This window comes from Microtus oregoni, unplaced genomic scaffold, assembly GCF_018167655.1.
Source record: "Microtus oregoni isolate MIOR12 unplaced genomic scaffold, Mior012 000002F_ref0000024, whole genome shotgun sequence".
NCBI lineage: Eukaryota > Metazoa > Chordata > Mammalia > Rodentia > Cricetidae > Microtus > Microtus oregoni.
In genome coordinates, this window is record NW_024543061.1 from 76,810,535 (window position 1) to 76,832,315 (window position 21,781).

The 21,781-nt window shown below is 43.3% G+C and overlaps 1 protein-coding gene across 1 annotated transcript in view; it reads right to left on the minus strand.

Moving 5' to 3' along the window:
• Eps8 (epidermal growth factor receptor pathway substrate 8) overlaps nt 1–21,781 on the minus strand; it is a 98,382-nt gene that overhangs the window by 58,335 nt on the left and 18,266 nt on the right. Inside the window, 2 exon segments of the mRNA XM_041632983.1 lie at nt 6,687–6,763; nt 7,883–7,962. Coding sequence (XP_041488917.1) covers nt 6,687–6,763; nt 7,883–7,941 — 136 coding nt within the window. The 5' untranslated portion in view covers nt 7,942–7,962.

Genomic DNA, 21,781 nt, shown 5'->3' on the forward strand with positions numbered 1-21,781 from the left:
TCCCATGTACTGGTCTAGGGTTCATCGGGCCACTGGGATCTACAAAGGTCCCAGAGAAACTGTGATGTGGCGCCTGAGATGCAAACCTCACTCCAGAACCCATAAGAATGCCAGCTCGTTGGCTGTGTACTCCTCAAGGGATGCTACTGCTGTTCATGTTGGGATGTAAATAACAGTCCAATGGCAAATCAAATAATAACTGAACAACTCTGGGTGTGCAGTCTGGAGTTTCTCAACTACCCATACAAAAGCCATACAAAAGTATGTCTCTCTATTTCCCATCTCCCTTTCTTTCCCTTTCTGCTTTCTTTGTCCCCCTCCCTCCCCATGTCCCACTTTCTCTATCTCAAAATAATTTATACCTGAAGGGACTTTAGCTAGCCCCAGTGGGCACATATGGCCCTGGCAGGTCCTCTGCCTTGCTAAAAACCATTAGATTATCTTTCTAAAGCTAGCCCTCAAAGTCTTATTTGGCCACTTCCTCCTCCTGAGGCAGACCACCAAGGTCCAGCTATCACAATACTGAAGACCAGCAACCAAAAGCCCCCTTTAGGATGCCCTAATTACATGCCCAATTACAATTAAACACCTCATCCTAACACAGAGTTTCCCCTTTTCTGTTTATAAACTGCCATTTGTCCATGGGTCAAGACTGTCTCTTTATCCAGAGGCAGTCTGTTCAACCCTCCCCCCAGCAAATATCCCATCCCCCTCTCCCTTGTCTGCAATCTCCTGTTTTTGTCCCTTATCCCTGCCCTTTGTCCCTCTGGGGCAAACACATCTCCTTTGTGCTCAGAACTTGGTCTTGAGGTGTGTTGTGCTGATACTGGTCCCCTTTAAAACCTACGTACAATTTTATTTTCTCTGAGTAACACTAGTTTTGCTAAACTTTTTTTTTTTTTTGGTATTAGCTTTAATCCTGTAGAACAGAACACACAAGCACATTCAGACAGATTAGATTCAATAACCAATGAGAAAATTCTTTGCAGATCACTTTAGCACTGAGCTGATATGCTCTTACACAAACTGATAGCCATCTTGAGGCCAGATATATTATACTGCAAGTTCATTCAACTGTTTAGTTCGTACAACTGCACCTACTCAGGTAAGCAGGCAATGGTGAAGCTTGTTTTTTGTTTTTTATCTACTTTGCTCATTTAAAAGTGCTAATATTCAGACACACAGCTAAGACAAAAGAACGTTTACTTTTTCTTTAAAAAGGCATTGCTCAGAACGTAATGACCTGAACCTTTCAACAAAAAGACAAAGAATAGTTATAGAGAACGCTTTGACCTAAATTAAACATGGGACTGCGGGTCATACTGCCATAGTCTTAACAACAACAAGACAACTAATAACACCTCTAAACAGCTTCAGGAAGTCCCTGAAACCGACCAGATTCACTAGGCCCCTTCCTGTCAGAGTAAGCAAGAAAAGCTGAAATTCTCTCACGGGAGCAAAGCGGAGTTGCACAGACAACAAGCCAAGTAGCAAGAGAGGCAGTGAGACCAGACCAGCTGGTGGGAAGAGGCAGAAAACAATCTAGCTGCCTGAAAGAGGTTTAGACCAACGGGGCCCCTGGAAAGGACACTATCGACCTGTTAATCCGCCTGCAGCTGTGCTGTGTGCTCCAGGTTCCCAGCTTTGTGAGCTGTCACCAGTGCTGGGGTAATGCAGCTGTCTTTGAGTCATTTCTGCTCCTGGAAGTAACCTCTCACCCATATTCCTGTGGGGAATCCTAATAAAACTCATGGTTCACCAAACGGGACTTCGGTCTGTCAAGAGTTCCTTATCTGGTGTCAGTAGACATCTCTTATAGGTAGCTATGTGTGTTACATCTCCCCATGTGTGCCTCCTGCCTGCAGAGGCTAGAAGAGGGCAATGGAACACTTGGAACAGGAATTATGAAGGGTTCTGAGCCACCTGTGGGTCCTGGGAATTAAACCCAGGTCCTCTGCCAGATCTACATGCGCTCTTAACCACTGAGCATTCTTTCCAGACCCAGGACATCTAATTTATTCATACTACTTAAACTTTTGATGCACCAGGTTTGGTCAAAGCATACATAACCCAAGACCAATTTCACCTTTCTTTCCTAACTGAAAGTTGCCAAGGGCTGCTTGCTATTTTGAAATAATAGTCACATCATTTTTACGGCTTGAAAACTTTAGCATGCATAAAAAGGGAGGGGGGCAAAAGTGACCATCAGAGGACGACTTGCAGGAGCCTATTTTCTCCAGTCTCTATGTGGATCCGCAGGAATAAACCCAGATCTCCAGTCATGGTGGCGGCAGCTCATATGCGCTAAGCCATCTCTCTGTCCCTCAAATCAGTTAGGATTCTTCTTAACACGGTAGTGTTCGCTTTTCTCCTCATCTTATGTCTGAACGCATTAGTTTACACTCCCCAGTTAACAGCAAGCTCTCAGCAGCTCATTAGTTCTTTATATCCATTCTACAAGTAGTTATTGAGCATGAATGATACATTAGCCACTGCGCTGATCAATAAGCACAGGGAACCCTGCAGTGAACAGGACAAATGGAGGCCACCGTCAGGGGCTGACTGCATACACGAGATTCACATTGCTTCCTACAGTATCCACCGATATAATTTATACTGTCTTATATATGAATAGATTGTGGCATATATTTATTAATATATTTAATTGGTGTTTATTTAATATACTTAATTATATATTTAATATAATATTTTATTAGCCTTTTATTACGACAGTTTTCTATTTATGGATAGACATACAGTTTTCCCAGGAACATTTGTTAAGAGAGTCTGTCTTAACCACAGTGTATATTTTGGAAATTTCTGTTGAGTCTCAGATGACTGTAGCTGTGTGGGATTAATTTATGGTTTCTTTACTCTAAGCCATTGGATCACATGTCTGCTTTTGTTACTATGGATCTATAGTATAATTTGATTTCAAGAATTCCATTATCTCTAGCTTGTTCTGCTTCTCAGGATTGCTTTGGATACTTGGAGTCTTTGATGCTTCCATATGAATCTTAGGGTTAGCTTTTCCTTGTCTTTAAAGGGTGACACTGCAGTGTTGATGGGCAATCGCCACCTTCTCTAGTACGTGTGGACCCCACGCCTTCTTCTCTCGCATATACCGATACCTCGCCTTCTTCCTCTTGCATGGGTACCCTTTCATTCCTTCCTTTTACCGTTTCTTACTATGAATGGTGATGATGGATTTTGATAACAGCTTGTTCTGCATCTATCGAGACAATTTTCTGATTTCTCCTTTTGATTCTATTTATGTGTTGGTTTATGTGTATTTATGCACATATGTACCTTTTTGCTTCCTGAGATGAAACCAACATGGCCGTGGTTTATGATCTTTTTGCTGTATTGTTAAATTCTACTTTGCAAGTATTTTATTGAGAAATTTTGCATCTATGTTCAATAAGGTAATTGACTTATAGTTTTCATTGTTGTTATTTTTTTCTCCAATTTTATTATCAGGATGACAATGGCTTCATAAAAATAATTTGATGGTGTTCCTTCCATTTCTGCTTAGGGGGCAGTGTGGAGAACCTTGGTGGTAATTCTTCTTGTAAGGTCTAACAGAATTCAAAAGTGAATCCATATGCTCCTGGGCTCTTCTGTGCTTAAAGACTTTGAAAGCTTTAAAAGCAGCTTCCAACTTTCTCTCTCTCTCTTTCTCTTTCTGTGTGTGTGTGTGTGTGTGTGTGTGTGTGTAAGTCATTCAATTGCTCATATCTTCTTCGTTCTACTTGGTTACGTGGTCACATGTATTTGAAAATAGTTCCTGCTAGTCTATCTCACCATAACTCACACTGGCTATGGTTATCTGTCATTAATGTTTGCAATGACTCAAGAGGCATGGAAACAGAGATAATGACAATTATGAAGCATACCAATGGATTTACATAGTCCATAATATAATGTCCATAATAATAAATGTCAGTCTAGAAATGGAAGGTCGAAGAGACTGCTTTATCCTTACAAACTCCATTTCATTTATTCAGTGTCTTCAAGCCAATCTCTATATTACAAGACGCTTACAGCCAAAAATCAGACTTTACTGGTCCTGGTCTGAGCACATGTTAATCACCAAATAAGTATGTGCTGAATACATCCTCTAAAGATGACCACAAGTGACTAAGCTGTGGTAAGAATGTCTCAATGTGGTTTCTATCCGTAGACAAATGCTATTCTCAACTAATCCGAGAAAGCTCTCTTTTTGATGCACAGACTTACAGCTGTTAAGGTGCTGGGAACAAGGACGGGTGCAAGCATGGGAGCAAGGGCCCAGCCTGAAACAATTATACCATATCCTCTAAGGCTTGGGGAACAGCGTGGGCAAGGGAAAGGAACAAATGTGAGGTCTGAACAATAGGGAAAAGGGCTGGGAAGTGCAATCTTCTGTGAGAAACCGCAACCACCAGGATGGCAAACTGAGAGTAACTGCTAATGTTTACACTGAATTGGCAAGAGAATAGGTCTGTCGACAATCAGGCATGGGTGGAGGAGGGGCCTCAGGGGCCTCAGCCCTCACTGCTCAACTGTTAGCTACTGGTAAATCTGGGGAGATAGGAGCCATTGTCTTCCCCTGCATACCACTTGTGATCCCTCCAGGCTCCAGTGGACAGTTCTAGCGTAGTGGTCACCTACATGGCCTGGTTAAAGTAAATGGGTCACAAAACAACCACAGACATGAACCTGGGAGAGGGACGCGTAGGGAGTAGGGGGGATGTAAACAGTATGGAAGGTGTGGAGAGTAGTCAGAATGCATTATATGCATTATAAAACGTGAAGGAACGAAGAAAGAAGAAAGGATGTCTCGACAGGACACAAACAAAGTTGAAAACAGCATTAGCGGCATTATTATAGCCATCGGGAAACACATTTATATATAGTATTAGTTCCATTTTATGAATGCACAATTTGAGTTGTTAAAAACAAATCGTAAAACTTTAGGATTGGTAAGTCTTAACCACCAAGGTCATAAGCCTAGACAATGTATAATAATTCCCAAACTTAGAAAATGCTACTGTTTCTATAACACAGAGTAACTATGATAATACGCATGATAAAAGGAAATATTTACAGGGCTCTCTGCTCCTACACTACTTTGGAAACAGTTTACTATATATCATTTAGCTGTTGCTACAGTGTTAGCGGAAAAGGTGAGGAAAATGAGGCACACGCAGGTGAAGTCATTCGCTCGAGGCCACACAGCTCCGGTGTGGAAGAAATGTATTTGGACATGGGAATTCTTGCCGGCATCTCTGCTGTTAATTACATTTCTAGCTTATTTGCTAAACAATAATAAAGCTCACACAAATCCTCTATAAACGATAAACTTCCAGTGCCTTCCAATGTGATGTGTCTCAAGAGTACTCGGCTTCTTCTTAGTAACTTGTAGTGAACAGTAGAGAGGACTGGGGATGCAGCTCAGTGGGCGGAGTGCTTCCCTCCCTTGCACAAAGCCCCAGGGCACTACAGAAGCTGGACGTGGTGACACATGACTACAAATGGTGGGACTCAGGAGGGTCAATAGTTCAAGGTTAACCTTGGCCACTTAGTGAGGTCAAAGCCACCTAGGACACATTTCGTAACATGGAGGGCTGGCTTGCTTGTTGGGGGTTTCTGTCCTGCCCGGTACCCCACAACTGTTTAGCCGCAAAGAAAATCACACGTGCCGGGCGATGGTGGCGCACGCCTTTAATCCCAGCACTCGGGAGGCAGAGGTAGCCGGATCTCTGTGAGTTCGAGACCAGCCTGGTCTACAGAGCTAGTTCCAGGACAGGCTCCAAAGCCACAGAGAAACCCTGTCTCGAAAAACCAAAAAAAAAAAAAAAAAAAAAAGAAAATCACACGTAAGTCTCCATAAATTATAAGCTGATTGGTCCATTAGCTCTAGCCTCTCATTAGTTAACACTCACATCTTGATTAACCCATTTTTTCTGATCTCTATTTTAGCCATGTGGCTCAGTACCTTTTTTTAGTGGGGCAGATCACATTCTGCTGCTTCAGTGGTTTGGGCAGGAGAGAGAGGAATCAACTTCCTCCTTCCCAGAATTCTCCTGTTCTCATTACATCATTTCTACTTCCAGTCTGGTTTTCCCGCCTATATTTCCTACCTTGCCAATCAGCGTTTATTTATAACATGATTGACAGAATACAGACAATTCTCCCACACCAACATTTGACTCTGTCTCAAAACTAAAATTATGCACCTGTAAAACAAACTAAAGAGGTTAACGGAAGTCCCAGAAGGACTGAGGAGAACACCTTATTAGTTTGTGATCTAGAGAGAAATTCTATTAAGGCAACTAGTCATATTGACTGACTACCACAAATATTTAATAGCTCTAAGCGGAACAGTGCATCATCTATGGGCCCATAATCGTCAGCTGGATTGGCCACAGAGGTCGGCATACATTTTACAAATAATAAATGAGAAACCCCTCCTGAAGTCTCAGCACCACGCAGCAGACTTCTTTAAAACATTGACCACACTGCAGACAAAGTTTCAGGTTGTAGGAAAGAAAAGAGTTTAAAGCCTAGGCTTTGTAAAGATTCTAAAGTAGCGTTATCTAGCTAGCTCTGTCATTTCAAACATGACAGCAGGTTCTGAGCTTAAAAATATGGATCTCTAAACAGTTAGACACAGAAGCAGCCTGTCACATAGACATACATACCATAAAGGGCCTTTGCACTTGATTTTGAACTATGCTCTCTGTCCATCTGGGAAAAGGGTGGTGAAGATCCGTAGCCACTGTAATAATAATAAAAGAAAAATGTTCATTGTCTTGGGTTAAAGTCTGCCGTGGGTAATAAAAATTCAGAAACCAAGAGTTTAAAATGTTGATGTACCATAGGCACAAACTGTTTTTTAAAAAAACAAACTGAGTTTACACTAATTGAGTAAGCCAATGGGAACAAGTTCCTGCTCAGGCAAGTCATGAATAAACAGAAATATAAATCAGGTAATGCCAATGGTGACCATAATGCCCGTCTCAGCCCATTCTCAATGCCAAGTCCAAACTACAGCAAAGAGAACCAGGGCTGGAAACCACCTTATTAGAATACAAACCTCTGCTATTCAACCACAGAGGAGAAAGGAATACTGGAGAAGCAACGTAGATGGAAACCTCATATGTCTTATTTAATAATTAAATGTGTTTTCCTACATAGAGTAAATATAACCTGTCCTAAAGAATGTGGAGTGGAACATGGGTCATGATGGCAGACATGAGAAAGTTATATTATGCATGCCATAGAAGGTAACAGCCCCTCGATTCGGTCCTGTGGTTTCAATTGGTAGCAGGAGACTTGAGGAATGGCTCTGTCTGGATTTTACTTTATGTTCTTGTATACAATGGCAAATATCTCTAGAGTGTGGACTAAATGGTAATGAACATTCCTCGGCTCTGTTTTACAAATAACAATAGAATGTTCCAGAGATACCCAAAGCTGCTGTATGATGCACATTTGATGACAAAAGGCAGTAAGACATAAAATTCCAGCCTCAAATGTCTTTTGACTCCTTGACAGTATCCCTGAGGTTTGTGTTTACTTAGCCTTTTTAACAATAGCTTTTAATAATAACACAGATTAGTAACAAAAAAAAGACTGCTTCTGAATGTATTAGGAATGGATTGCATAAAGAAATATAAATAATATTTTCATTTAAAATATGTTGAAAAATAGGTAGGCATGGTAACACATGACTGAAACACTATCTCTTGAAAGGCCAAGCTTGTAAGATCAAGGCTAGATCAGACTACACAGAAAGTTCTAGGCTAGTCTGTGTTTCAGAGTAAGAACATCTCCTAAAATAAGCAAACACCACATCAAACGCCTGCCCAAATTATACATGAACTCTTCAACTTACTTCATCTGAGAAGGGTAGACTCCATAACCACCGGGAGGGTTAGACATATGACCATTCATGCCGGCTCTCACGCCTCGGTTCTAAAAATAGAAAGGCACACAGGTCAAAGGTAACAAAGAAGTCAGGACATCTCGGTTTACTGCCAGACCGATACTAGAAAGGCAAACAGTAAGGTCTCCGCCTTCAAGCACGCAGGCTCAGAGGAAGGCATGGGCACGTAAATGAGGACCCAGCTGGGTTTTATGACTAATAAAAAAGCTAATTTAGTGAGTTAAAGAAAAACCTGTAACAGAATCTTTAGTCATCTAAATGAACGGCATAATTCCATATTCTGCCCATTCCAGTCAGCTCTGTAAGGTGTCATTCACTTACTGCATCATAAAAGTAGTATAGACTCAATTGATGAAAATGTATAGAACACAGCAAAGTACCCAGAGGAAAACCAGACTCTTCAAAGATAACCACGGAGAGCTCTGGCTTAGGATGTGTGAGGCCCTGGGTTCAACCCTAGCACCAAAAGGACACCAGATTCAATCCAACTTAGCCATGCAGTAGCCTGGGGTCACCTGTCTGCCTTCTGGCACATGCCAAGCTCCCTCCTTTTCCTCTCCCTTCCTTCCCTGCACATTTAACATTCCCTTGTTTGTGATTCTTACACACTTGAATTCATCTCTTGTTTAAGACACTTTCCCTTACACACTCCTTTTACTTCTCATGAGAAAATAACTGCCAAAATCAATCCCTACTATTAAACTCCAGAAACCATTTTCAGAGCATTTTTAAATGGAACAAATTCCCCTCAAAAGAGTGGGAGAGAAGACTCAGCAGGCCAAAACGCTGTCGCACACATCCGAGGACCAGAGTTCTATGCCCAGGACCCGTGATGGAAGGAGTTGACTCCAGAGAGCTGACCTCTGACCTCCACACAATGCTGCCACATGCACACATGCACACCATAGTTAATGATAAATAATAATAATATGATTCTTTTTAAAATTGCCTTCAAACAAGACAAATGAGTCAGATCCTTCTGTGATCAGTACAATGGCCATTTCTTTCTTCTCTAGAAAGATGAAAATGTTGATGTGCTAATCAATATCTTCCCACTACTGGATCCACAGTCCTCCCTGGCTTCTCTGCCCCTCACCCACCCTGAATCCTGTTTTGTTCTACCCTGTCCTTTCACTGACATTGCTAATTCCAGTCAACCTTCAGGTAGGGGACACACATCCCCCAGCTTTACCAAAAAACCAGGGCCTGGGTGGGAGATGCAGGCAGCCACTGAGTGCTGAGTTGGTGACAGGTGCTAAGACAGACCTAGGACTCCTCTGGAGAACACATTAGATGTGGCCTCAGCCACACGTCTGGTAATAAAAGCAGACAGACCCTTACTGAAAAAAGGTAGAATTATAAAATGTAGTTGCCACCATGAAGAAAATCCAGGGTTATCATACGCGTATATAAAAAGGGAACAATTCAGATAAAAATGATATTAAAGAGATCATACTCAAGACCTGGCAATTTCCAGCTAATTCTTCCTCATTCTTTCATCTCAGTTCAGTCAATCACAATGCCCTTGGGGAGCTCTTATTGACTCTCCTGAATAAATAGAACCACATTATCAGATACTCCCCACACTACAAACAAACCTTCAAAGTTGGGATAACAGCTGTAGCTTCTCATTTGTTAGTTAATCCCTGACTTCCCCACACTGCCGGTTCTCAGAGGGCAAGAACTTTTGTTTGAGACCGCTGTTGTTCAAACACTGAAGAGGGCACTAGGCATTCAATAGGTGTCCATTAGATAGTTGTTCAAATCGAGGAGGAAGACAGCCTGAGTCCCTCTTTCCAAGGAACATATGGTCTTAGACAATGTTAATTTTGTACAGAATGACGTAAGTAATTAGGTCCCAGTTCAACGGGCTCTGCTTAAAATCCTGCAGAGTTTCCTGGGAGAAAAAGTCACACACTTTTTGGAAGGGCCCAACTTGTACTTAAGCAAAGGTTAGAATTTATAGATCCCCCAACACTAACGTGAATTCCAGCTCCCTGATAATGTTTTCCTATTTGCCTACTGCTTGAAGACACGCGTCTAGATAAAGGAGCAGAGAAAGTCAGGTAAGTGTCACCTCAAAGCACACCAAAGGGTCACACTGACTCACAAGCTGAATTTCTCTGAGGAAGTGAGCTACACAGCAGACCCTGTGATCTGCATTTTCCAATAGGCAGCAAATCACAGTGGCCCTTCCCTTCTGGGAGGGGTGGATTTAACGTATGAAGATGGGGGACAGCCTTGACCACCAGAGGCTGACAACTGGCATTTCGGTGACTCTAAATGAGCAATGGGAAGAAGTGCAAATAGGAAAGCATCACACTTGGGCCATTTATTCTGACGTCACTCTCTTGTGAGACCCTTGGGCACTGCAAAGCTAATAAAACCTTAGGGTTTTCTCTTGCTCTTCATCTTGTGTGTTAATTTGGTTCCAAGATCCGGGCAAAGAGTTCATTCAAGAACTAAAGAGCCCAGGGGATGCTGCCCCCCACAGGGGCCACAGAGGCAGCGTATGCCATATAGTCCTTGCACAGCAAGTATGGGGACCTGAGTGAGCCCAGGTGAGACAGCAGGACAAGGGGCACATGTCTACCATGCCGGTGCTAGAGAGCTGAAATAACCGGATCCCCTTGGCTTGACGCTACTTCAGAAGAACAAGGTAGACAGGACTTGAGGATGGCTTTTGAGCTAGGCACATGCAGAAATGTAAATGCCCACAGGTGCACACGAATGTACGTGAACACACATGTACACACGCAGACACAATATTCACATCTATGTTAAGTGAGCACGGCTCTTATAAAATTATACTTACATTGCGTGGCTGTTTCTGCCTCTACTGTTTGTTTCCCCGTTTTAGGCTTTGACCTTGACTCACTCCTTGGTGCATTCGTAAGCTAATCAGGGAGAAGCTTACCGATTTTCACACTAGGAATCTCCACACCCACCCTAGTGGTGATTCAGCAGTTTATAAAAGTGCTCAGCATCTCCCAGTTTGTTCTCAGAAGTGTCCAGATACAACTAGAACACCGGGCTGTTGCGTTCCAGGTTGGGACTAGCCCTTCGGATCTAGAAAGAAGGGTCTGGGATTCAGGCATTTGCCACTGAGGACTGGAATCCTAACATACAGTCTCCCCTACTGTTTGGCTCAGGCAAGTCAATGAAGCCTGTCTCAGCTCTGGGCCCTGTCACAAACAGAGGCGATTCTTCTTTTTGTAGTTCATGTGGCTGGTATAAACATCAAATGAGGCAGACACAAGTTGATTCAGAAGTTTTCTTTAAAGGGGAGAGAGAGAGAAAGGAAGAAGAAATAGTCTTTCACAGCAGCCTGCTTCATTCAGAATATAAATTAAACCCCTGGGCCTCGTGCTGATTCTGATCTGGTTTGCATCTCAAAACCTCAGCAGCTGGTTTTAATGAAAAGTGGTAGCCTGGGCAGCCCCTCTCCTGCATTTGCTTCTTCCTAGGAGCCTCATAAATGCGTGGTTTGTGCTCTGGGTTAAAAGAGCGATCTGTCGGAATCGGGGAGCATTAGGAAAGAGAAGAGAAAAACGTCAATTTGCTAAATTGAATTTCAAATATAGAACGTCGTCCCACTGGGCTACTGTAGTTCCACTTGTCACTGTGGTCAGGTGGTGTCCCACATGGGGGCTTCAGATGTCTAAACACAGCCATCACAGAACACTCCTCCAAAAGGAAGCTGTGTTGTTGGGTTTTTCCGCTAGGCGTTTAAAGATACGCTTAATTTAATGCCTTGGTGGCACCTGGCAGAAGAGAAAAGTCAGCTCTGACCAAGAAAACAGGCTGTTTTTATTTTACAGTCTTTATCACTTTATAGACTTACAGATGCAGCTAATTATAGATTTCCTTCTTCTGAGGAGCATTAAAAACCCACTACAATAGCTGCCAAGGGTCGGATCTGATAGTCACTTCAATCTCCCCATGAAACACTTTTCTCAAGTCCTAGTTATTCCAACTTTCCTTGTTTTCAAAGCAAAATAAGATCTTTTGGTGATTGTAAAGATAGGAATAACAAATGCAAGACACAGCACACCAAAGAAGCCCAAAACTACAATATTTAGTCAATGAAAATCCACTCCAAGAAGAAAGAAATGGGGTTATAGCCAGACTAAACCAACCAGTTAAATCCATAGAAGAAAGTATATCTGCTAGGTTGGAGCTCACTACACCAGAGAGATCCACCTGTCTCTACCTCCAGAGTACTGGATTAAAGGCATGGACCAACTACAACCCACCAACTTCTACCCAAACTTTATGATATTCTCTACCAATGGTTTTACTTAAAAATTTAAAGATGAAGCCTGGACTGGCCATACAGGGAAACTGAGAGTTCGAGGTTTGCCTGGGCTGTAGAGTAAGTTCAAGGACAGCCTAGGTAACATAGTAAAGCTGTCTTAAAACAAATATAAAAATGTTGTAAGGGGTTGGAAGGGTAACTCAGTGGCTGAGCGCGTATGTAGACATACAAGGCTGTAGATTTGGTCCTCAGCATGAGACAAAACCAAAACCAAACCAACTTAATGTCTACTCAAGCTGTAGGTAAATTGTTATTATTAAATAAATTTTAAATATTTAAAATAGTTTTTGTTTCATCAGGGTTATAAAGATATTAGTCCACGGAGTTCTGTTGTATGCCGTGGCCTTATTGTTAAGTGTTACATTAGCGAGCTGCTTGAAACACACCAGTGAGCCAATATTGATTGTTCACTGAAGCCAAAACCTCATTCTGCTATTGACCCAACGTCTCCATCAGTTCCAGGACTATCTCAGTTGTGCTACGTTATGCTTAGTCCTTACATTTTCTTTAACTCCTGTAGACAGGTATCTCTCCTTTCCCTTAGATTTTGGAGACTCTGTTAGCCTCCTGGGTTTGGTAGAAACAGCTTATTACCAAACAGTTAAGAAAACGCAAACCCCTTCACTCGTGTCTTTGGAAATCTGAAAGGGAAGATTCTGTAGGCTGAGCTTCCGACAGTCTGTGACTGGTAGGTGCATCACTTCCTTCATCTTTATAGAACTTCTAAATTGCCATTGTCCAAATTTTCCCCCTTCTTTTAGGGATAGCAGTCTCTAGACTAGGGTTCATGCTGACCCGGTTTGACTTCATCTGAACTACATCGGCAACATGCCTGTTCAAATGACGACATACATAGAGAGGTTAGTGTGACCATATCAACCCCTACAAATGACCTTGACTCTCTGATGAGGAATACTGTATCCTGACAATCTATAGGGCTCCACACAGGAGAAACACAGAAATACGGAATGTTAGTCCCACCTTGTCATGTCAACACTACCCACACTGGCCTGACATGGCTTTGCATGGTCATATCAGTCACTGACTAAGGTGTTATCTGGGTTCCCATTGTTAAGTGGGTTTCCTCCTTCCCACTGCATGGCTCTAGGGAAGAAGTCGCTCTGTGAATCAAAACAGTAGAAAGTCAGCCCCTTGCTTCGCAGGAAGACGCCACTATTCAATGAGGGAGTTACTGAGAATTCTTCAATGAGAGACTGTTCTATTCTCACCCTCTTCTTTCTTTATTCTGGGCCTTTACAAATTAAGATGAAATAATGAAAATGCATAAAATCGGGCTCCGATTCATTGGCTGGAAACCCAATTATGTTTCCCCTGTGAAAGAGACCTATTTCAAGTGGTTCAGGAAGGAACGGAGCTATACTTTAGTTCTGCACCGGGCAGGGAATACCAATTTCCAAACAGCAGTGAGGAGAACCGGGGCATGGGTAACAAAGACCTGGGCAAGCACCACCACGAGACGAGCAGAATTTTAAGAAGGAAGCTTCATCCAAGAAGCTCAGTTCTCCCAGTTGTGAACAAGTTCTTCTGTTCAGCTTCCCAAGGAGGCAGGAGACGCACACTGGGCGTCTTCTCCCAGAGGACAGAGAGACTTTGCTCCAACTAATTTTCCAACCATACGTATTTGGGGGACTAGCACTTAGGACTGAGAAGTAGGGGCAAAATCACCCCACTCACCCCAACTCATCTCCCAATGCTTTGTTTTCAATCTCTGCTCTCTGTGACCAGCTTTGAGGGACAGTACTCACTGGCTCGATGTGAGGTCCCCTGCAGAGACCCTACCATTGACCTTCATGTCATTGAGCAGCACACACCAAATGTCACCAGGGATCTCCTAAGACACATCATTATTGTTGGGGGGCACCTTCTCCCTGGCAATGACACAAACTACATTTGTACAGTTCAACATTCTCCCTCAACAAAGGCAAACAGGGAACGACCAGGGTCTGATGAACACAGGGAGGGAAGAAGGCAGGACAACATGCTCGAAGAAGTTCTTCATGGAGGCTGATGAACCTGAATTCATATCCCCTCCTGATATGCTAAATGGATTCTAACAGAGCAAGTCATAGGCCATTAGAGGCATTATCAATCTACTCTAAGGGACCTTAGCAGTGGCTCTCAACCTTCCTAATGTTGTGATCCTGTCATACAGCTCCTTACGTTGTGCTGAGCCCCAATCATAAGATTATTTCATTGCTACTTCCTAACTATAATTTTGCCACTGTCATGAATCTTAACACAAGCATCTGATACATGGGATGTCTGCTAGACAACCCCCAAAGGGGTCACGACCCACAGGTTGAGAACCAGTGTCTTAACTCATAGGACATTGCAAACACAGGTCTTCCTTGTGGTGACCAACAACATTTCACAAAGCAAAAAAACATCTTTCTCCCTCTATAACCCATGCTAGCCTGGGACTCAATATGTAGCTCAGGCTAATCCTGAACTCATGCTGACCTGCTACAGAAATTCCCCAACTGCTGGGATCACAGACTGAGCCATATCGCCTAGATTGCACTATGCATTCTTACAAATGATCACAGCCTACAGAGAGGCTCCTGTCACCTTTAAGCTGCTAGTATTCTGAATCCTTTCCATTTTTCTAAATCCTAAGTATACTCCCCTGAGGTTATTTCAATTTAAAACTCAATTACTAGACAACAGACTTCTTTTTCCAAAGCACAAAATTCCATCTTTTAAAAATGTTAATAAGGCCTTATATAGATAGCATCCTAATACAATGTGCACATCACCCACAATAACTTCTCATAGATCATGTAAAGGGATGCTGTGTCCCAGCAGGGAGGGTAGTTCAGCGGTAGAGCACGGCATAGACTCCTTGCCCTTTGTGGCTCAGCTTCATCTTTTCCTGTCTGCCATCCTACTTAAACACTAACCATTCTGATGAGAGACTAGGTCGCCACTGCTACTTCTGCCCCTCCTCAGCAGCACGTGGCTCTGTGGGGGCAGCCGCTGGCATCGCGGCAATGTTGGGCAGCACTTGATCTATGAGCAGAATCTGTAGATATCAGTGTGCCGAGCCCAGCATGTCTAATGTTCTAAGTCTGTGGACATCCACGTATCCGGGAGTCCCAGTGTGCCATTAGAAATCCACATGGGGCCAGGGAGATGTCTCAGCAGGCATGCACGCCAGCCCCACAAGCCCCATGACCTCCTTTGGTTCTCTGAACCCCATGGTGGAAAGAGAGACTTGATGGGCAACCAAACGTTGTCAGGATATCACACACACATACCACAGCACACATGTTCCCTCCATGCATACAAAATACATAAACAGCACACCCACGTACACAAAATAATGTTCACTGCATTTTTAAAAAGAAACCAAGCGATGGCTCCAAAGTTCAGTGGTTAGGAAACCAGTGGTTAAAACCGGGGGGGGGGGGGGGGGGGGGAGAGGAAGGGAGGGAGGAAGGGAGGGAGGGAGGGAGGGAGACACTAGTATGATAAAGATTAAACAAAGGGGAAAAAAGAAAAAGAAAAGAATCACTTTATTTAATTTAGCTTTGGCTAGGTTAAAGTTTCCTTCCTACTAAGAAGGCAAATCAAATCCAAGGCAGTTCCTCCATTCCCCTGAAGGCTAAGAACTGTAAATAGGTTCCTCTAACATGTTCTTATCTTATGAAGGAATTCTGGGGGGAGGGGTCAGAGACAGGAGTGTAGGGACTAGAGAAATTGCTCAGCCTTTATGAGTATTTGCTGCAGGCCAGAGAAATGGCTCAGTAATTAAGTTCCCTGCTCTTCCAGGGGCCCTGAGCTTGGTTCCCAGCACAAATATCAGGGGGTTCACAACTATCTGTTACCCCAGCTTGGGGGAATGGGGTGGTTGCCCAACACCTCTGGCCCCCATGGGCAACTGCAACTACGTATACATATATACATACCCCCCACATACCATTTTAAAACAATAAAAATAAATCTTTTGATTTTTTTACGCACACATCCCATTCTTTGAGATGATCAAATTCTGCACTCATAGCAGGCGTCTCACAACTGTCTATAACTCCAGCTCCAGGAGAGCCAACACCTTTGTGGCTTCTGTGGGCAAGTACACACACACACAAACACACACAAACACACACAAACACACACACACACACACACACACACATTTTAAGACTAAAGATAAGCAAGGAAAGCAAAGCACAAAATTCAAGGAGAAGGAGAACTTAGCAAGAATGGATCTAGAAGCAAAACAGTCTTCAAAAAACAACTGAACCAAAAAAAGCAAGATAATTTTTTAATGCACAGCGAGAGGACATTCAAGCACTGATGGCAGACAAGGCAGGAGAAACCCTGAAGCTGAGAAGGGCCAGACACTGGGTCTGAAGAACCTCCTTGCACAGGTCATGAGTCTTGAGCTGACTCAAGCCTGGAGAATGGGGAAGAGAAGGAGCCCACCTCCACTGCAATCCCTGAAGACTGACTTCAGCTCCAGGAAGCCAGTGGTGAGGCTGGAGTGTAGGAGAGAATTAGCACCACAGAGAGCAAACCCCAGTCAGGCCAAAGCTGCATTAGACTAAATTAAAAAGGAATTGTGTCAAACACAATTAGACACAGCCAAAAGTGTGTCAGAAAGATTTTGTTGTTGTTGTTAGGTAAAGAAAATCAAGCGTCTGCTTTCTCATGGGAATTTCATTCATATTCTAAAGCCACACTTTCACATAGGGTGTCTTTCCCTTTATTTTAAAGGTATCTGCTCCCCATTTCTTGGTTTTTCTATGCATCATCAATAACCTCCCTTTATTTTCCCCCTAAAATGCAATGCTTTATGGTTCTTTTTTGCTTCCTCATTGTAATTTTTCCTAAACTTTTCCATGGTGCAGAGTAAAGACTCTCGGAATGAGTGCCGACGATGCTTACCTTTTCTCTTGCTTTAACATCCTAGTGTCTTTATTCAACTCTCTGGGTCACTTCTTCAGTTGATCATCCAGAGATAGTCCAGGCTGCCCAGTCTTACTGTAACAACCCAGAGGTTCCTCAGTTCCCTCTGGTTCCCGGCCCAGTTCCTGCATTTTTATGATCCTAGTCACCCCTTTTCTGCAGCATATTGTGGTAGTCTAAACATTGACTCGTAGTTCACAGAAAGTTCAGGAGGAAAGTCACCTCTCCTATGAACCTGAGCAATTCAGGTGGACTACGAAACAGGAGTGCAGGTTTATACTAAAAATAAAGGTGCCATAGCAACCAGAGGAAGGAACACAGAGAGCGAAGGACATTTCATTCATCAGAGTCAGCTGACGCTAGTATATGCTGAACGACCCTCTGCTGTTATGTCAATAGAGGCGCTCTCAGAGCTCAGGAGAAAGCTAAGGGCACATGTGAGGCACTGCCTAGCTAAACTGGGATGACTGCTGATGAAGAAGCTCCGGCTCCTGTTCTTCTAGAAACAAAATCATAGCTTTAAATAAGCCCCAGAGCTGGGAGCATAAATGCAACCTGAAATTCACCCCTGGGTAGCAAATTGCTAATTTACATATTCTGATTATCAGGTTTGTTGCTGGTTTGCCTGTGTGTGTTAGGAAAAGCCCACATGAAGGAATAAAACCTGGAACACATTCTTCATGAGTTAACCCAAAACAAGCACAGAGTTCTTGGTGAGCTCACCTTAAAATTACATTGCCAACCAAAGTCACATGAAAATCTTCGCAGGCCATTTCCTTATTTATACAGTCATAACAATTGAAGAAAAAAATTAAAGCCTTGAGCCGGGCGGTGGTGGCGCACGCCTTTAATCCCAGCACTTGGGATGGAGAGGCAGGCGGATCTCTGTGAGTTCGAGACCAGCCTGGTCTACAAGAGCTAGTTCCAGGACAGGCTCCAAAACCACAGAGAAACCCTGTCTTGAAAAACAAAACAAAAAGAAAAATTAAAGCCTTTTGAGTATGAGGTCAAAAGTGCCTTCTAAATATTTATGAGCCTGGCCACAGGCGAATAGCCTGGGGCAGAGAGACCCCTTTCAGCAGAAGGTGATGGTGGACACTGAGACTTGCATTTGGTCTGAGCGATGGAATGAGTGACTGATGAGCACTCAGGCTCCAAGGGGATACATCATACCCCACTCACCCTGCTCCAAGGCCCAGGAAAGTCAGAGTGGAAAGAACTTAAGAGCTGAAGGATAGGGAAGAGTGTTGTGAAATGCTGCTGTCCAGTACCACATGACTACTGAAACCATGAACCCACAGTAGCTATGGTACCTGCACTAGGTTGGGCCCTCCAACTTCCCATCAATGGATACAGGAGGTACCCATGAGACCCCACCCCTTCCAGAGGAGGTAATGGCTGTTAATGGTTGCTGAAGGAAAGGGTGTAATTTCTCTATTGGGAGAGTGCAGTAGGAGACTGCTCATTTGTTTCCCGGCTGCCCAGACCCAAATAATCACATAGAAACTACATTAATTACAACACTGATTGGCCAATGACTTTAGCGTATTCCTAGCTAGCTCTTACATCTTAAATTAACCCATTTCTATCAATCTGTGTATCACCACAAGGCTGTGGCCTACTGGTAAGTTTCCTAAGGTTCCAGTGTGTCCTCCTTCTGCAGCTATATGGAGTCTCTTTGACTCTGCCTACTCTCCTTCTACATCTCTGTTCAGATTTCCTGCCTGGCCTTGCTCTGCTAAAGCCATTGGCAGAAACAGCTTCTTTATTAACCAGTGGTAATAAGACATTCACAGCATACAGAGGGGAATCCCACATCAGGATAGCCCTGGGGGACTAATAGAGAAGAGAAAGTTCTGAGGGAAAAGACAGGAATACCATACAGTAATAGACAGCCCATATAATACAAGACATTCTGTGTGTATGTATGTGTGTATATACACATACATGTATGCATGTATACATATGTTTATGTTTATATATGAAACTGTCTAAAGAAAGGGGGCTAGAAAACCGGTTCAATGGTTAAGAGTGTTTGCTATTTTTGCAGAAGACCAGAGTTTGATGCCCAGCATCCTTATGAGGTGATTCATAGCCACTTTTAACTACAGGTGAAGACCCCATGAATACACACACACACACACACACACACACACACACACACAAATAAAAATAAAGAAAAAAGACTAAAGTCTCAACTATTGAACATTTTCTATTTATTTATAAACAGTCGTAAATGTGGCCCTTAATACTGCAGGAAGATAGACCTCTCAACACACTTCTATGTTACCACATCTGCAGAAACCTCCACACACATGACCTGAGGTAAACACAGGCCCAGCTCACCACTTCATTAGAGTAAGCCCATTAAGGCTCATTTCTTTAGAATTTAAGTATGCCAGCTACTGGGCCAAGTACTTAAATTGTGCTATTTTACTTAATTCTTACCAACTGAAAGGGGTCATAAACACTTCTTATTCTCATTTTAATGAAGAATCTGGGGTTTATAAAAGTTATTTATATAAGTAAAAAATAGCTTGGCCATGATGTCAATAGCTATCCTATAAGAGGTCTAGGAATCAACACCTTACCCCAAGTCATGCTTTTAAGCACTATTAACAACTGGTATTTTCTTCTTGCTAATGACAAATCCAATACTGTGACACTGGCTAGGGCAACGCCAAGAGCAAAAACGTTAGCCAAAACGACCTTTGTGAATCAGTGCTCAAAGGACATTCACACAGCCCTGGTCGGCACCAGTCAACTGGAGTCCTCACTCACCCATTCATCAAAAGTGCCTGAGCTGGGAGGTGGTGGAGCACGCCTTTAATCCCATCACTCGGGAGGCAGAGGCAGGCGGATCTCTGTGAGTTCGAGGCCAGCCTGGTCTACAAGAGCTAGTTCCAGGACAGGAACCAAAAAGCTACGGAGAAACCCTGCCTCGAAAATCCAAAAAAAAGGGGGCCTACCTGAGCTCTAGACAAACGCTGCCCAATACAGCTTTCTTAGTGGATAGACTTTGTGCGTGCTATTTCCTTGATTTTTAAAGATTTATTTATTACTATTTTACATGTATAAATGCTTGTCTACATGTATGTATATGCAACACATAGGTTCAGTGCCCCCAGAAGCCCCAGAAGGGCATTGGATACCCTGGAGCAGGCATTACAGATGGTTGTGAGCCACCTGATGTTGCTGGGAACAGAACTCTAGTCCCATGCAAGAGCAACAGGTCCTTTTAACCACTGAGTTATCTCTCCAGCCTGTTTTGCTGCTGCTGCTGCTGTAGTGGTGGTGGTGGTGGTGACTGTGGTTGTTGTGGCTGTTCTATAAGACAGGGTCTCACTTTGTAGCTCAGACTATCCCAGAATTCACTAGGCTGGATTTGAACTCTCAGTAATTCTCCTCCTTGTTTCCTGAGTGCTGGGATTATAGGTATGAACTACAACGACAGGCTCTTAATTGGTGTATTAATTATTTTAGCACCATTCAATGCATTTTGTGAGGAACTGGATTTTAGATTTTACCAGGTTAGCATAAATTTAAATATAAATTGCTAATATGACTAATGCCTACCATGAAGATCAGGGCAGCTCTATACATTTATTCTGCAGGAGAGAAAACAGGCATGGTTTCTGCTGTGGTTTAGGTAAGTGCTCCCAACAGAGGTTCCCGTGTGTAGGCACCGCCACTGGCCTTTGGTGCTATTGGGAGATGGTAGGAATCTTAGGAGGGATGTGATAGATGGACATTGGGCCACTAGGGTCAGAACCTTGAATTTTTTCTTAACATGGTGAAACCTGCTCTCTCCCTGCTCCTCCCTCTGCTTCCAGTCAGCACGGGGACAGTCATCTCCTGCCACATGCTCCAAGCACAGTGGACTACATCATCTTGGTGGTTGATCTTGATTTAGAATCACCTAGGAGACTTGCCTCTCATTGTACCTGTGAGGCAGTCTAGAGAGGCTTAACTGAGTGTGAAAAACCCATCCTGAATGCAGGTAGCTAGTCCATGGGCCATGGTTCCTGGCTGAATAAAAAGGAGGAAGTGATCTGAGGACCAGCAGCCATCTCTTCTCTGCTTCCTAATGGCAGAGGCCATGGGACCAGCTGCCTCACACTCCTACGCCCATGCCTTCCTCACCAGGATGGACTACACCTTCAAACTGTGAACCAATGTGAACCCGTCTACCCTTAAATTCTTCTGTCACAGCAGTGAAAACCTGATTAGTGCAGGCACCAGGTCCAAAAGAAACAGAGACAATTACCACGGTCTGAAACTCGGAGCCCCAAAGCACAGCCTTTCTTGCTTGTAAGCTGATTATCTCAGGTTCTTCGGCATAGCAGTGGGAAACGCACTAACACAGCTCCTGTCTTCACGGAACTTAGAAGCTAGCTAGAGAGCAGCATGAACTACACAAACCACACAGAGCACTGAAAATAGTCTCATTTTCTTACAAGCAGAAGAACTATAAAAGTCAGCCGTGATAAGAATACATAAATGCATGCTGACGCACATCTGGCTACGGACTTTAAACAAGTCTAAAACTGAGAAAGGAATTCGGAAAATGGTATTTCAGAATTTACCCATTTCAAATTCAG